General features: G+C 42.8%; 1 protein-coding gene across 1 annotated transcript in view; it reads left to right on the top strand.

The window, feature by feature from the left end:
- The window catches only part of ENPEP (glutamyl aminopeptidase), a 354204-nt gene that overhangs the window by 181968 nt on the left and 153885 nt on the right, over nt 1-18351 (top strand). The window contains exons 9-10 of the mRNA XM_086961606.1: nt 14901-14966; nt 17023-17174. Of these exons, the coding sequence (XP_086817732.1) occupies nt 14901-14966; nt 17023-17174 (218 nt within the window). The remainder of the gene's footprint in view (nt 1-14900; nt 14967-17022; nt 17175-18351) is intronic.

Below are 18351 nucleotides of genomic sequence, written 5' to 3'. Positions count from 1 at the left end.
GGAACACAGAAGTCACGACAAGTACAACACGTGCAACTTGGGGAGACTGCTTCAAATTGGTTCTGTGGATCGCTCCTTTTATACACAATTTACCCATAGGACAACATGGTACACAAAGGTTTACAACCCGGTTCCCACAATTATCCCCGAGAGGGGTCGCTTTGGTCACTTTGATACACACAAGGTCCGGAACATAAGTGCGGAAACATTTGGCGGTTCCCAACTGTAAAAACCCATCTTCCCAACATTAGTGCATTCCAATCGGCAGTAAAACAGATCGAAATAGGAACAAGGACAGGTGCAGAGGAAGATGGAGACAGTGGGGAGATCGGAAAGGGTGTAAAAGGGGAGGTATCAGGAAACACGAGATACAGGCATCAAAGGGACGTGCCTAATGAGATGCACGGCTGAGACAATAAACCGGCACGGCAAGATGAGCCTCGAGCGGGGCCATCTGCCTTACAGTATCATCCCCCTCATCATAAAGACACTTACAAAGGACATGTGTCTTCCGCAAATATCTTGGGAGTCCCAGGGTCGCGAAGCGGACAGCGTCCGTTCGCTGGCTACTTGAGGGCAAGAGACAAAATGGATGCCGTATCTAAGATGGAACCCGTGGGTACAGATGAAAAACCCACATAACAAACAAACGGTTTAAGTTAGCACAGCGAAACTGCGCACACTTACTAAACTCGTCATTTGCGGTTCATAGATACCAGACTCGACCATATTCGTGCGAGTCGAAAACACCACTTACAATTGTCACGGAACCTCAATACATAGATATCATCTCCCAATAGTCAATTGCTTTATGTTGTTTTCTATTATAGCTTGCATTTTAGAGTTAAGTCATAGACCTTCATTGTAGAATTTAGTCAATTGTAACATGAGAGTGATAAGATGATGTATTTTAAGTACTGTATATGTTTTACCTATTTATTTTCATTGTATTTTACTGTATCGCCAGTGATGATGTGGAAACTTCTATGGCATGAATCCCAAAATAAAGTTATCACATGGAAATAGAAACTGAAACTCAAACTGTTCTACTTGTGCTCGCATTAGATGATGAAAAGCATTTGATTCAGCAAACTATTGTTTTTATTTTATCCACTGAAAGGATTTGGTATCGACTCGATGTTTTACAATTTAAAATATAATGAACAATACACCTATCTTTCACCTGAGCCTGTTGGGCCTCAGCTAGAGCCCAAGGCAAGACAATTTAAAAAAAAACAGAAACATAAGAGGCATCACAAAATTTGGGAAGGAGTAGCCTTGCGGTACCTTGATAAAGCTTTCATGTGTTCTAATATTTTTTATATGTAATAGTTTTACAGACGTCAACAATTTCAAATCTCTTTGGCACCATGCTAGGTTTCTGTATCTAAAACTGTTCAAATTACGTTTTAGCATCTTCCACTGTTAAAATATTGCTTTAGTCATCATCTGTGAGAAAGTCCACTCAAATTAAAATTCAGAAACTTTAAATACCATTGCATTTTATTGGTCGGAGACATTTCGATACGATGAGTGTTAAAACTACAATGTGTAACTTTGTCGGTATTCGCATACCTTTCCACCTCACATGGACAAATATATTTAGTTAAAAAAAGCTTGAAATAAGTGTGCTACCTGCAAATGGGTTGGATGAGTTCAATAAATATACTCATATTTCATTGGTAGGGCTGTAGAAAGGATTTAAGTTCCTAATATGTGCTGCAGGTGGAGGTGAGCTCAGAAGGTGAACCCCAATGTGTGGTCGTTCACAAAGACAGGAGAAGAGTTTCCTCCTTACGAAAGGAGCGACCCGGTCTGGTAGAGAGCAGGGGTAGGGAAATGGAAGGTCCTGTACTTCAGAACTGACACTATACTTTAGTGTCTGCCTCTACCAGCACACTATGTGGTTACCCCCAACTCAAACAGGGTTTGGGTTTAGATCTGCCAGTACAACTTTTTAGGGTGCTGTATGGGTGGTCATGTATTTACTTCACTGAGGTCCTGACCATCACCAAAAAGTGTAGGTAGATCCCTTTCTGGTCCTGAGGAATTGCCATTAATAGATAACAGGCAAGAAACATGTTGACCTATTACACCAGCACATATTCTCACATACATTAGAGTGGGAGTGTGCGTTCTTTTAGTTTTAACCAGGGTAGTGACCACAACTCATTAAAATTGTTCTGAGTGGATCACTAATCCCTGTTTTAATTTTCACTATTACATATTATCACCACCTACACCACAATTATACATCAGGGCCCTCACACACTCTGCACCCAACGGCTAAAGGAACAAGGATCCCCTCCAAGTAGGCCCTGTCATGGGTGCCTGATCGGGTATTGCAGCGCCGACCCGTGTAGGAGCAGACCCGATGATGAAGCAAGACACCTGCTTGTTGGGTATGTGAGGGTCTCCTTCCGTAAGGAGGAAACTCTTCTCCTGTCTTTGTGAACGACCACACACTGGCTTCACCATCTGAGATCATCTCCACCTGCACAACATATTAGGAACTGCATACCTCTTTCGTTCACACTAGTTATTGGGCATGTATTCTGGACCTAAGAAACAAAAAGCCAGAGTCCCCCCCCTTGGAAAAGAGAGCAGAAAGGATTTCCCCAGGATGAAAATTAAAAGAAGGTAATTGGGCTAACCCAAACTGTAAGAGAAATCAACCACTTACCTAGATTTCTATGGGAATCCCCAAATACTCAGACTTCCACTCACAATGGACAACCTTAGGGTGCTCTGTCCCCAAATATTTGCCTCCATTTTTCTGTACTTGGTTTTGCTAGTTTTAGGGCTCTGCAGTGCTTTACCACTGCTAACCAGTGCTAAAGTGCATGTGCTCTCTCCCTAAAACATGGTAACATTGGTTCATACCCAGTCGACATATTTATTTTACTTAGTCCCTAGTAAATTGCACTACATGGGCCCAGGGTCTGTAAATTAAATGCTGCTAGTGGGTCTGCAGCACTGCCTGTGCAAGCAACCTAAGTAGAACTCTAGCCATGTCTCAGGCCTTCCACTGCAGGGTCTGTGTGTGCAGTTTACTGCCACTTCGACTTGGCATTTAAAGCTACTTGACAAGCTTTCAACTCCCCTTTAATTACACATAAGTCATCCCTGAGGTAGGCCCTAGGCAGCCCATAGGGCAGGGTGCTCTCTAAGTAAAACGTAGGACATGTACTTCTATGTTTTGCATATCTTAGTAGTGACGCACACTCAGTCTCACTCGCTCACTCAGTCGTTTTTCACTATTGTGAGGCTTACATTAGGAACTCATTAAAATACCTTTAAGCTGTAATTCTTGAGTATAAAGGAGTAGCTACATCGTGTTTTATATCTCTGGAATTGTAATAATACATCCGCTTTGCTGGTAAAGCTGGATTTAACATTACTATTTTAGAAATGGCACTTTTAGAAAGTGGACATTTCTCTTCTCTTACTGCTTTTTGTGCTTTAAATCCCGTCTCCAATACATGTGCGAGCTGGGTGACAGCTACACTTTGTGCATTCCCTCCAAACAGCCACAAACACAGGAAGGCTAGGTGAGGCTGAGTACCCATCTACATACATCTCCATTCTGATGGCCCTTCCTGTGCAGGAACGGAGGAAGGGGCTAACACTTACACTTCAATAGGTAGTGACCTGACCCCACACAAAGGAATGATTACCCCCCATAGATAGCCTGGCAGACAAGACTCGGTGGAAAGGGTTTCTTCTACACTTCAAAAACACTCTTTGAAGTCTCTACCAAGACAGTACACTTTTGGGCCTGTGACTACTCTACAAGGAAAATGAACTGCTGTGCTGCTAAAAGGACTCCCACTCTGCTTGACTTCTGCTTTGTGGAACTCTGCCTTTGTTGTGTATTTCCTTTAGGGCCCACTTAGTTTGTTCATATTTTAGTTTACTTGCACATTTAGGCTGCTTTGCCTTGCACATGTTACGTTTGACACGTTTATTTTTGTAAAAAATCAATGATGGGGGAGAAGGGATCACTTGTCCTGAGTAACCAGGGTTATTCTTAATTTTCGTTCCTATACCGATAAAAAACCCTCATTCGCGTACTTAAGATCGGTTGGCGGTATATCTTGTTTCTCCGCCTCACTTATTACGTGATAGCATCATCATAGGGTTAGTTGTTGTGCTTCCTCCGCCAGAAGGTGAACAACTGGTAAATACAGTAGTGATGAGAGACAATTGTGATAAGTGAAATTAAAGAATTAAAAAAAAAAGCCCTAATAACCATAGAAAAGTGAAATTTATTGGGTCTTGGTGTGAGGCTTATTAAAATAATAGCGTGCGTAGGAAGAGTGATTAGGAATCTTCCGCACTATTATGTATCCAGTAAAAAGGTCGACATGTTTCAGCCCTTTGGTTGCCCAGGCGGGGTCAGGTGGGCTTTTTTCAGGACCTAAGGAATGTGTACCTGTTTTTTAACAAGGTTGGTCTAGGTATTGTGCCTGGCCGGTATGGAGGTCTGGTAGTACCTGTGAATAAAAAAGGAATACACAAACAACATAAATAGAGAGTAGCACCCCTTCTTCCCCCATCATTGATTTTTTGTAACTAGCCTAGGAAGCTGAAGGGACCACGAACCTTCCTTCTTCCCCTCATTGATTGAAAATAACTAAAGCAGTGCACAGCTGTGGGAGTGACTATACACAGAATAGTGTTTTACTAAAAAAGAAGCCCCCCCAAATCGGGGTGAGGCGATGGCTGCAAATCATGGACTTAGCTATACTACGGATGAAATAAATGCAACTTTGGCAAAACCACCACTACTGTATGACAAAGACCTCTCACAAACCCTAGCCCAAACAACAGACTGGGATGAACTTACTGAGATCAACCGGGAACAGGTACGAACAATTGTTCATGGAATTATAATGACGGAATATCTCTGAGTGAACGCTGCAACCTAAGGCCTTTGGGTAAACAATGCACCTCGTATCTTTCTCCACGATCTACCGTTCAGAAAAGATTGGTCAGCAATATCGTGGAAATGTACTAGAGACTACCTAGTACTAATTATAAAGACTGCAACGAGGTTGTCGGAGGAACTAACAATTAAAATACAAATTTGTGAAGTGAAATTAGAGAATATGGTTCACATTACAGTCTACAAAAAGAAACTTGATGAAATAAACCATGAGATGAATGAAACACAGGCATACCTGACACAGACCAAAATACAAAAACTTGGTAAAGACTTAAAGAAGTTCTCAATGGAACGGATGCATCCTTACAGTTCAGATGACTATAAAGCACCGGATAGATCTTCAGACAACAATTTGAGTGCAGGTACCTCCACTGATGGTTCAGACTGGAGCGGGGAAGATTCCTACACCCCTAGAAGGAATAGAGGCTCAAATAGACGCCAGAACCGCCGTAAGCCATATAGATGGCAAACACCATACCACGGGAACCATGGGGCCCCCTTTCCACCTTTCAATCCAAACTTCCAAGGGTGCATGAACCCCTACTTTCATACCCCACCCCCAATGGGGTTACCAACTGCACCACAGATGGGACCAGAATACACACCAAGGATGCCTTTTTTAGAGAGTGGCCAATCCAACCAGAAGACAAGATGCAAAGTCGTAACCTGGACAGAACACGGGCCACCAATAAACACCAGGAGTATGACTGGGAACAAAGCAAGCACGAGCACAGCAACCTCATCATCAACCTGACAGACTACATCCTGACAGGAGAACAGACCAATGTCCTGAACAAAGGACTAGCTTTGTCCCTACTCCCCCTCTGGATACCTTCAAACTACAGTGTGAAATGGCAGAATTTTACCGTACCCTAAAACTAAAAGCCTTCTTTGATAACAAGGAGGAACACAAAGGAGATGGAGATACCTCACTACGTCGAAAATCGAAATTTTGCCCTTTGAATAGTCAAATACCCATCTAAATCCAAACCTTTGAACAAGCAGTTATGAAAGAGATTGATGACCTTAAAACACAAGCCAACCAACCTTTCAAAAACATAACCAAGAAAGAACAACAGGCTCTTGACGAATTACGGACAAACACTGAAATAATAATAAAACCCGCCGATAAAGGGGACGGGATAGTCCTACTCACAAAAGAAGGATATGAGAGACAATGCATGGAACTCCTTGCGGATCAAAAATTCTACAGTAAGATCACCATTGATCCAAGAGAACGTTTACAACGAACCATTGGACTAATGGTAGAGGAAGCTGAAGTGAACAACTGGATTTCCAAAAACGAGGCGTAGTTTCTCTTGACACCCAAACCAAGGACTCTTTTACTTTTATTCATTACCTAAAACACACAAGACTCGAAAACCACCCCCAGGTAGTCCAATTGTCTCCGGTATAGGGTCAGTTCTGGAACCACTCTCTCAATTTGCCGACCAGTACTTGAAACCCATAGTCCAAAGAACCCCAACATACCTAAAGGACACAAGGCACCTATTAAATCTCATTTCCCAACAAAAGTATTCAGAAGAAACAATGCTACTTGTAGGACTTGTAGGACTCAATGTAGAGAGTCTCTACACCAGTCTCCCACAAAGGAAAACCCTTGAGACCCTTGAAAAAGTCATGTTTAACATCCAATGGGACCACAAAACACCGAGACATTTGGTCTTAGAATCTTGTTACCTTGCCCTCACTGAGAACTTCTCCGAGTATTCTAATACCATGTATCAACAGTGCCACGGAACATCGATGGGCAGTACTTTTGCCCCAAGTGTGGCTGGTCTCTATGTGAGTGATTTCGAGGAGACTCATATACATACAACAACCAATCCTTACCACGAGAAAATACTTTTTTGGAAGCGATACATTGACGATATCGTTATGATTTGGGAAGGAGATATGAAGAGCCTGGAAGAATTTCACGAATGGCTTAATACCAAAGATGAATGGCTCAATTTCACTTACACAGCCGATAAAAAATCCCTAGACTTTCTAGACATTACCATCTATGCGGCAGGGACAGATCTCCTAATGAGGACTTTCTTCAAACCAACCGCAAAAAATACCATACTTTCCTATAAAAGCTTCCACCCACGTCCACTGAGGGAGAACCTGCCCTACAGTCAATTTTTGCGGCTTCGACGCAATTGTAGTGACACACATGACTACAAACAACAAGCAAGCGACCTCTGCACGAAATTAGGAGCACGAGATTACCCGGACAAGATAATCAACAAATGCAACAAACGAGCAAGGAACCAGCCCAGGGAGTCCCTCCTAGAATCCACCCTGAGAACACCAGAGACTGATGTAGTGACTTGTGTTACAACCTATAACACAATGTCCAACAATGTAAAAAAGATAGTGAATAAAAAATGGAAGATCGTAACATCAGGCAATCTGGCTTGGCCAAAACCAAGATTTGCGAACAAAAGGACACAGAACTTAAGGGACATCCTTGTCCACACGAGACCGCCACCACTGAGACAAAAAGAACCCACCACCCGATTATTGAATCTCCCACCAGTCACGGCCCATTACCCGTGTGGGTCATGTACAGTTTGTGAATTAACAAATCCCACAAAGAGCTTACAACTCCTTCCAGACTTGAAGTGGACAATCAGATACCACACTAATTGCAATACCACCCATGCAATATGCATGATCACATGTCCCTGTAACCTGAGGTATATTGGGATGACCTGTCGAAAGGTGAAGCAAAGAATCATTGAACATCGGAGTAATGTTAAATGTCAAAAGAACACTACCAAGATGAGCAATCACTACATAGAAACTAAACATCAGATAAGTGATTTACGGTGGGTGGTCCTTGAGACACTGGTTAATAAAGATCACAACACAGAAAGGATCTTATTTGAAAAGGAACAAAGGTGGGTACATAGACTCAGAACGAACGTTGAAGGCCTCAACGATCAAATTCCTTGGTTGAATCTGAACCGTTGATTTAAGATACTCTGTATCAACATATGAACTATACAATGTTTAGAGTAAGCCACCAGTGACTCTATTTGGTCCTCAAATAGAATTAAGTAACAGAATACAAATGAGCTGTTTTTACTTGACTTTATTTTTCATTAATACACTCTCTCTTTCCCCCTCCAAATTCGAAATTATCATATATAATTTGGCACACATAATTGTCACACAAAAAAGAATTACATCTTGAAGAACAACTGTAACGTTACGACATCAGTTACAAGTCTATCTTCACTTTCTATGGAGGCAGAATAAAGCACTTCCCTCTAGAGGCCCGCCGATCGATTCAGGGTCCAGAGGGGCAGAGCAAGCACAAGCAGTGCATGACCGCCGAGGAGGTACCAACAATACCTGACAACGACTGCAAAACCGTAAAGTATTATGATAACAGCGTAACTAAAACGTGTTTTGTATCCTTCCCTCCAGTAGGTCTACCCCCTCCCCCTGGCTACCTGATGATGTTTTAGAGTTTAAACAAAAGAAGTATTGAACGTATTGATGTGTGAATGTACGATCTCACCATATCAACCTGTACATTTTCACTTACGGAATCCCCGTTTTTAGAATCATATAGACCCCTGTCAGCCCCTTACCAATGAGACAATACTTAACCTTAAGTTTGTTTACCGCGTTTTCGAATTTACGTTTATCCCCTTCTCGAATGTTTCCATTTCCCATTAATTCTGTCATAAACCGCACATCCCGTTTATACATAAACGAGCCCCTTTCACAGTGCGGAATTAGTAGTAAACTTGTTCTCAGAATATAATACGAAGACCGGCCTCACTGGCCACACGTTATGCATGTTGAGACCTTTACAATTTCACAAATTGAACAATGAGAGCGAACCTTTGCCATAACAGGGGAGAGAATTTTGCCAACAAAGAATTGCCATTTTTTTGTTTTGTTTATTTGTTTGTCTTTCTTCCGTTGATTTAGTGAGCATCTAGAGATTAAGCACAAATGTGCTACTACTATTTATGTTGTTTGTGTATTCCTTTTTTATTCACAGGTACTACCAGACCTCCATACCGGCCAGGCAAAATACCTAGACCAACCTTGTTAAAAAACAGGTACACCTTCCTTAGATCCTGAAGAAAGCCCACCTGACCCCGCCTGGGCAACCAAAGGGCTGAAACATGTCGACCTTTTTACTGGACACATAATAGTGCGGAAGATTCCAAATCACTCTTCCTACGCACGCTATTATTTTAATAAGCCTCACACCAAGACCCAATAAATTTCACTTTTCTATGGTTATTAGGGCTTTTTTAAACATTTTTCTTTAATTTCACTTATCACAATTGTCTCTCATCACTACTGTATTAACCAGTGGTTCACCTCCTGGCGGAGGAAGCACAACAACTAACCCTATGATGATGCTATCACGTAATAAGTAAGGCGGAAAAACAAGATATACCGCCAACCGATCCTAAGTACGTGAATGAGGGTTTTTTATCAGTATAGGAACGAAAATTAAGAATAACCATGGTTACTCAGGACAAGTGATCCCTTCTCCCCCCATCATTGATTTTTTGTAACTAGCCTAGGAAGCTGAAGGGACCACGAACCTTCCTTCTCCCCCCTCATTGATTGAAAATAACGTTTATTTTTGTGCCACAACATAATTTCAGAAAAGCAGTCCATATGTTTTTGTTATTGCTTCAAACTGTCTGAACATAGTGTACAAGGTCAAACAACACTGGACCTATCTTTGCTGTGATCAGGTTAGCAAATGTAGCTTAGCATTTAGACACAACACATATTCACATCTGCTGTTTTCAAAAAGACACCTCGTATCATATACACAGAGACGGGCAATTGTGAAAACAGAGAGAAGACATTCTAACAGAGCAACGGTACAGATACGAGAGGGCTGCGCCGTCGGACATGTAGAACAACTATTTATGCATGACTCAAATTGAGTTCCCCACTCATCTCAGAGATCTATTATATAACACTGTGTTTTCATATAGAGGGTGGGCTGAGGCAAATAAAGAATTCACCATGATAGAACTTCTTATTGTTTATTGTTTTCTTGTAATGCTCTTCACGCTGTTGGGATGCATATGTTTTCAAGTTGCGGTGCAGATGTTTTATAATAGAGCTCAATATGTTTCAATAAATATTGTAAACTGTTTTCATATCTTTTTTGTTTATTATGAAAATGCATGTGTGATAAAACAAAAGGCTGACTAACTGTTTCCACGCTTCCCTGTGGGGACTAGAGTGTTGCGTTCTGGGGTGCTAACTTATCTGTCAATCTGATAAGGTCAGGAGGGCAGATAGAGCACTATGAACTAGTCTAGATGGGGGCTCATAGGTGCTGATGTGGTATGGTGACTCAGGGGCTCATTACGATGACGGTCGGACTTCCGTTCGTCTGCCATCATTTTGGATTTGGCACAGCCGCCCATGAGGCGGCCTCCCCGCAATCTGAATTACGATGCGATCACCACCATGGCGGTCGCGTCATCTATACTTTGCATTGTGGTGGGTATGCTTTCAACAACCCCCGCCACAACGCAAAAACAAAGGCACTTGCATATCCCTGCACTACATGCATGGTGTCTGCCACTTGGTGCAGGGATATGTAGGGGGGCACCATAGGTGCCCCCCAGTGCCCTTGACCCAGTCCCAGGGATCAAGTGGGGCCTGCTATGGGCTCCCAAATCAATTTCCGCCAATTGTTTTGATGCAGTTTGTCCGCCGCCAAAATTAATGGATGTAAGGGATATCATAATACCTACGGCAGTGCCTGCAAATGCCGCCAAAATGTTGGCCGATGTTACTGCTCCGACAGGCTGTCGGAAAAGGACCACCTGTCAGAACCGTGGCGGACGGTCTTTACGTCCACCACTCATACCCAACGATTTCTCCCCATCATAATGTGGTGGTGGGAAACAGCAGTACAATGGCGGAAGGCCCACCACCGACCAGCTGTCCTTGGCGGGCATTCCGCCATCGTTATGAGCCCCTCAGTCTCTACATACTGATGTTCTGTGGTCCCAGGCATAGTTCTATTTACAAACAGAATCCCTGCTACACCTTGCTGTGCTCTTGCCTTGCTGAGTTGCCCTGCTGCCTTCCGTCCCCCTGCCTGGATGAGAAGAACTGGACCTGCATCACTTGAACCCAGAGTTCACTTGAACCCAGAGTGACTCCAAGGACTTGCTGGCTTGCCCCTTTTCTTAAAGTCTCAGGGCCATAAAAGACTTCCTTCAGCTCTGCTGCAGCTGCTGGACTCTGCCATCAGTGAGTCCTCCCTTGCCTGGGGTGCCAATCCAGTTCTGGGCCTCAGAAGTGGGTTCGGCAGCAGTTTTTTTTATTAAAAATCAACGCAGTGGCGACTTTGCACCAATGAGAACCGACGCATTTCTCTTCGACCCAGGAGTCAATTGATGACATAGCCTCGACGGAATGCGCGGCTTGACGATGACGGACAGCGCGACTCAACATCAACGCATCACCTGCATCATAAAGGGGTTCGATGCCAAAGCCTTCATTCACTGTGCGGATCGGCGTTGATGCGTCACCTCCAACCACGAGATCAATGCCGAGACGCGCCTCCTTGACTCCGCCCATTGAGACATCAACGCTTGCGCCATCCAAGGTACTTTGTCAGCGGGTCCTGTCTGGGTCCTGTAGCCAGCCTGCCCTCCATCGCGGTCGCCCTGAAATTTGGATTTGCCCTGGTCTAGGGCAACCTCAAGTAACCTCTTAGCGCTATTGACTACAAAGCACTATATTGCTGTTTATATTTAAAAACACATACCTCAAGTTCTAATTATTGGATTTATGTTGTTTTGGTCTTATTGTACTAAGATAAATATTCTCTATTTTTCGAAGGTATCTATCTATTGACGGGGGGCTTTCATCTTCTTATTTGACATTTGTATCATAGAAGAAGTACATTCCTTCAAAACGGTGTTTGACAGAATGAAAATTATGCATATATTGCAACATTGATATGTTTGGAAATGTATATCATGATGAGTTTACATTCTCTAAATATTCTGTACTCTAACCACTGGACCACTCAGAAATACAGACTTCCAACTATAATTAAAGCCAGAACTGAATCTCAGTTACCAAATTGTTTGGTGAGGATTCTATTGCATCCCATCGTTGGGCACACTAAAAAAAAAAGTAAGCTGTGACTTTCCAAACAGAATCAGTGAATCATAGCCCTAAAGTATATGTTTAATAACCCCTCAAAAGGATAAGAAGAAAAGCAAATTGAAATAGATATTGCAGATATTTCATCTCTTTAATACAAAAGAAATGTAAAAATGTTAATTGTCCATGACAAACAGCACCTAAATGGAAATTAGTACGAGAGTATATCATTAATTTTCAATTGGTGTAAAAACCTGTGATGGCATTGTAGATAAAGGAGAAAGAGAACTGGTGCTCATTCCTCCTCTAGAACAATGGACAAATATTCAAGTGAACGTAAACCTTAATAAACTGATTTGAAATTGCCATGGGTGCTTTTAAAGACTCCTGTGTACCCATGCAGGATACCAAAAAGAATGTACAGACTCGGTTAAAAAAGACTCATTGTAGTGTTAGCTTTTTGGTTGGTGCATTGGGGGTTTGTTGTATGCCACAATATTGAGGTCAGTGTTGTAGAGCAGATCTAACTGCCGGTCGCTATTAAAACTTCGATATTATGGTGGAACACCAAGGATCCTTATCTTGCATATTCTAGTCCTTCTATAAGCTTCTTCTCCTGGGATGAGTTTGCACTCATATAATCAATGATATAATACATACATTACACTGCCAAAGAGACTGCATGTTTTGACCTGGCAACGTAAACAAGGCTGTCAGGCTGAAACATGGAGGCTCTTTCTTAACAATAAACTGCCATTGATTTGAACTTTGCGAATACGACCTCTATCCTTGCCAAAGGCAAAGATTTGTAGCTATTGTTTAAACGCAGAAGAGTTTGCATCCACGGAGACAAGCACCCACCTTGATATGGACCATGATGTAGTCCACTTTCAAAACTGAACCGCTGTCAAGGTAATTATATACTTACCATGAAATACTTACCTTCATGATATTCTAGTAGTCAATATTCTGGTTGCAATATTTTTTATATTTAAAACCCTATATTCTAGCAGTAAACCTCCAGAGCAGAAGAGATAGGTATATGTTGACACCCAAGGGCTGCAAGCCATACCCCGAAAAACAGAAGATGCCATCTTAGAAAAATAAGCCACACTCTTTATACATGAACAAGAGCAGACTGACAGGTGGCAAAGTTTCTCCGCCATGAACCCTGGATGCACTTTCCACTAGCAGGAGGAGTCAGTGTGATCTGGGATCATGCCAGCTATATCCTGGGTGGGGACAAGGCTTTCTGAAGGGTGACACCATGTTCAGGTAATCAAATAAACAAAACCCTTCTTTGCAGAGGATTTTATAAATCTAAGGTCTGGCTGCTTGCCATCAATGAGGCCTGATTGCCAGGAGTCTGATAGACACACACTTGTAGGCATATTTTCAAAGTCCTCTGCAGCACTTTTACGCCATCGGAGCGTCACTTTTGTGATGCTCCGAAGGTGCAGTGTGCAGGCCCATATTTACGCCATGCAAAGCCACCCATTGTGGCATTTCATGGCCTTGTAACTATGGAGTAAGGCAATGCTTTACTCTGAGTGTTTGTGGGTGTTCCCATGCAACACTCATGGTTGTTGACACTGCCCCAGATTTACAAAATAGAGTGGTATGACAGTGAATGACACAATTTTAATTTTTATTTCCATGCAGTCATTAGGTGCCTTTAATTTTCTCTTTGAATTTATGTTTGTCCAGGGTGTTCAGGTGTTACCTGTCTTGTTGCTTCTTCAGTCCAGACGGCACAAGGTCTCACAAAGTCTCTCGCACGTCCACAGGATCCTAGGGACCAATTTTAGCATCAGATATTATGATTTCTTTAGACCCACTGGATCACTGCTAACTGACGAAGCAACATGCAGGCACCACTTTGACAGAAGGCAACATCACTTGATGGAGATGCAAGTTTTATGCAGTCAGTGTGTGGACAGTGGTGCAAAGTGGAAAGTGTGGTTGTTGGGAGTCATTGCAACGTTATGGTATGGACGTGGATAGAGAGGTGGGTGCTAGAGTAGATGTTGTTTAGTGAGGAAGCTACTAGTCTGGGTAACTACCTGATTTAGAAACTGGTGGTAATAGGATTGCCATCAAACAGAAACAAAAGTCTTACCCATCCTCCTCTGTGTTTGCCCGCTCCATTTACAGTGTGTGGTGTGCTGGTGCTCCGCCATATTGAACACCCTAAGGCAGCCATGACACTGCAGAAAACTTTTAACCAACAATAATCTTTAGGCTTGGTATGAAAATGTTCCCCGCTGCATTTGTAGGACCCACATATTGTGACATAAAAAGCCATAGACCTGCTGGCACAAAGATGATCTTCCAAAGCAACTGGAGAGAAAGCCCCACCTTAATGACGAGAATGTTTAAATGAAGGGGTCTTTTAATCGACGATGGACCTCTAAATGAGTTCCTCTGTTCAAAGCCATCATTTGAAAAATATTTTGAGTGTGGCAGTTCACCAGAAATAGTCTGCGGTACCTACTCCCTCAGTTTGCACAATTCCGAATTATTGCTTTTTTGTTACCTGAGATAATGTGTTTGCACAATATTGGCTATTGAAGAAGCAAGTGTTTGTTATCACAATTAAGTGTTTCTAATATATAAATCAATTGCAAGTCTTCGATTTGATATGCAGACCCCTTCAGTCTATGGGCATAAAGATAACTCTTTGATAATGATATAGGAACTGCCTACTACATTTTTATTGTTGCTTTTTCTGACCTGGTGTACTGCAACGTAAACTAATGTTCGCCTTGCTAAAAATGCATTGAATTACTGAGAATTGTGTATTGTTTTTATTTTCTAGGCATACCTTGTGAAATATCAATTCAAGAATGCAAGAACTGATGATTTTTGGCAATGTTTGGAAGAGGTAAGGATCAAAGAGAGCTGTGTTTACAAGGGCAATGTCTATTATGAATAATACTTCAAACCATGCAAAATGAAGCAAGTATGCTCTTCAGCTTCACGAGCTTCTCCAGATAGAATGGGGCAAATAGATGCCCCTCTCCCACCCCAGAGCTATTATAGAGTATTCCTCCACATTTGGCACTTTTGCCTCTTTAAGGTTCATGTTAATAAGTCAAAGAAACCTGGCTTTTCTCCCTAATCAGTGGTGACATTGGTAATCGTCTTCTGCAATGTGTATTGGTATTATAAAAATGGCTGACTTCAGATATGTCAAAAGGAGAAATATCATTGCTGTCATCAAAGCGTAGCAAACTGGATCCTTGTACCGCATTTTAAATCACGTTTTTTTTCTGCATGTTAATAGTGTTTTGCCTGTAGACTCATGGTGATTATTCACCCTCTATAAATCCTGTTCAGAAATTAACACTTCACATGTGCAAGCTACACCTCCCTTCCATCTTTTCTAAGGCCCACATTGCCAGGATGGTGCAGCACTATCCCTTAGGGGTAATACGGATCTACCATATTATGAGTTTTCCTGTATTTCCAGGCATGAAATTACCATATACAGAACACCAGACCCAATTTTATTGTCCATATCTTTTTATTGAAGGTTGCAAACTTCTGCAACAGTGTAAACCATATGACAGGCAGCTGATATTGATAGTCAGGTCTTATACGCATAAGGCATACATTGAAATCAATTGTCATATTGTATCGCATATCCAGCAACATAATTAATAGAAGAGCTGTCTCCTGCCTGCATCTGTGGCAAGAGGGGGGAGGGCACTGAAAGGAGAGAGAGTAAACGAGAAGAGGGGGGACAGGGGAGAGGGGGAATGGAACAAGGGAGAGGGGAGGATGGACCATCTCAAGCTGAACCCACCAGGACTTCTGCTAAAGGTTAAGGGATGGGCATCGGACTTTCTATGTTATCGGTTTGGGCATTCATTCAGGGGTCTTCAGCTCCGCTGGCTAGGGAGACCCCTTCAAACAATTGGAGGGTGCGGAGCCGAGGAGGAGTGAAGCAAGTGTATTCTAGTTTGGAGAAATGGTCAAGCAGTGCCTGCCAGATGCAGGTGAATTTTGGTTCGGTGTGTGTCAACCGGCATGATAAGAGATTTACTCTGTGGTGTCAGTGTGCCATTGTGTTTGGTAGGTGTGGAGTTGGACAGGCGAGGAGTGTTCCAACACTTGATATTTGTGGGACATCAGACCTATGTGCCATCGAAAGAGCATACCAGAGTCTTAAAAGGGATGGTTGGCCGAGTTGACCCCTATGTGTTTGATGGTGCGAGCAGCCAGTGTCGGTGTTGATAATATTGCAGCCTGGAGGCTTCCGTGAAACAGAAGTCTCTCTTGCATTGGTCGAAGGTTTTGAGCGTGCCCCCCTCAAAAAAGTCTTGAATCGTGTGGCACTCTCCCTCCCTCCATGCCGAGAATGATTGTGGTTGCAAGTAAGGGGGGTAAGTCAGGGGTGCGAGCCAGACAGACCCAGTTTTTACCAGGTGTAGAGCATCAGGGGATGTGGGTAAAGACCAGCCCAGTCCCGCCCATCTCCTGCACTGCAGTGGCGGGGTAGATAACAATTACCCCAGTGAGGTCACAGCCTCCCGTCGCACCAGATGAACTTCCAGTCACCTGCCCGAAAAACCCAGACCTACTTATATTTACCACCTACTCAGAGCAGGTGGCAAATATCAGACACATGGTTCCAGAGTTCAGGAAAAACTTGAAGATTTTCACCTGGTTGTTCTAGGTCTGCATAGTTATTCTGTACAGGGGAAATTCAGCTTATATTGGCCGTATTTAGATGCACAGATACCCACTGGAAACTGAGAGTCCAACTCCTTAGCTATAGCAGCACCTGCATTTAGACACCGAGTTGTAAGGGCATAAGTAGCAAGCATGGTTATGAAACAAATTAAATGTTATTATCCATATGCAAAAACAATGGATCAGAAGCAGTTGATTTTGCACATCCTTTTCAATCTGACTGGATCCTCTGTTTTACTTAGGCCAGCGGTAAGCCAGTGAAAGAAGTGATGGACACCTGGACTAGGCAGATGGGCTACCCTGTGTTGAACGTGCAATCCACTAATACAGTGACCCAGAAGCGCTTTCTCTTGGACCCATCTGCAAATCCTATGGAGCCACCTTCTGAACTTGGGTAAGTGCATGACGTTTATCACAAAGAAGAGTATACCAAGACTGACTTGAATAGGGCTGTGTCCAAATTGAGGTGGCATTGTGTGTGCAAAATACTAATGGACTGGCATGCTGACCCGATTAATTACCATTGGCTGAGATTAATTAAAGCATCCATCCATCACTTTTTGTTTACTTCAAAATTTATCACACGCACTGCATTTATGCCACAAGGAGTAAGTGGTATGGAAGAAGAAAAGGCGATAGTTTGAAAAAGGCAATAAATCAGACTTGACATTTTTCATGGAATGGATGCACAGCCGAGTGTCATGAAGTGAGTCTCCAAAGAGTTTGACCAACTCCCTATTTACAAACCAGGTTGCTGTTTGGAACTCATTCACAGGTGGGTCAAAGCTTTTGGGACTCCCTGTATGTGCTCCTCCTTAGAACACAAAGCCTATGTCATTGCGGTATGAGTGGCACACCAGTCATCGTTGTGGTCTTCGCCTTCTATTAGTATGGTAGACACAATGGCAACAGTGTTCTGCATATGGATACTAGGCACTGTTGAGTTCGGTGGAGCAGTGGCACTCATAAATCATTAAGCCATAAATTGGACCATAACGATTGCCCTGGAACTTTGGGGCAAATTATGATGACGCGAGGATCGTCCCGCCATCATAATGGGATTCACCCACCGCCAAATTAGGATGACGGTGGGAATCACATTGGTTTGACGGCCGACGGAATGTCCGTACGCCATGGTCCCGCAAGGCGGTCCTTTTCCGCCTGCTTTGTGGAACCTGGGACCAGGGCATCATTGCGGCGGTGCCGTGCAGGCACCGCCGTAGTGATTAGGATGTGCCCTTCTGCCTGTTCTTTTGCAGCCGATATCCCGCTCATAATGAGCCCCTTTATTCTTATAAGAAGTATATGTATTATTAATATTAAAATTTGCCCAAGACTTCACTCTATACCTCTCATTGCACCCTTCATATTTGGAAAAAAAAAGTTGGTGTAACAAATACAATGTTTACTTCTACTTCCCTAATATTTGTAATTGTTTTATTTATGGGCTATTGAGAAGGGTGCTCTAGAGGGTAGAATACTTTTTTTTTTTTAAAAAGACCTTTATTGCGAGTATCGCCAACTGTCAGAATACAATTGTCATTGCAGTTCGACTGTACAGTGCACCAAAA

The sequence above is a fragment of the Lissotriton vulgaris genome, chromosome 3_1 (assembly GCF_964263255.1).
Source record: "Lissotriton vulgaris chromosome 3_1, aLisVul1.2, whole genome shotgun sequence".
Lineage (NCBI taxonomy): Eukaryota > Metazoa > Chordata > Amphibia > Caudata > Salamandridae > Lissotriton > Lissotriton vulgaris.
Note: the sequence above shows the minus strand (reverse complement) of the source record. Positions and strands in the feature narration are given on the sequence as shown.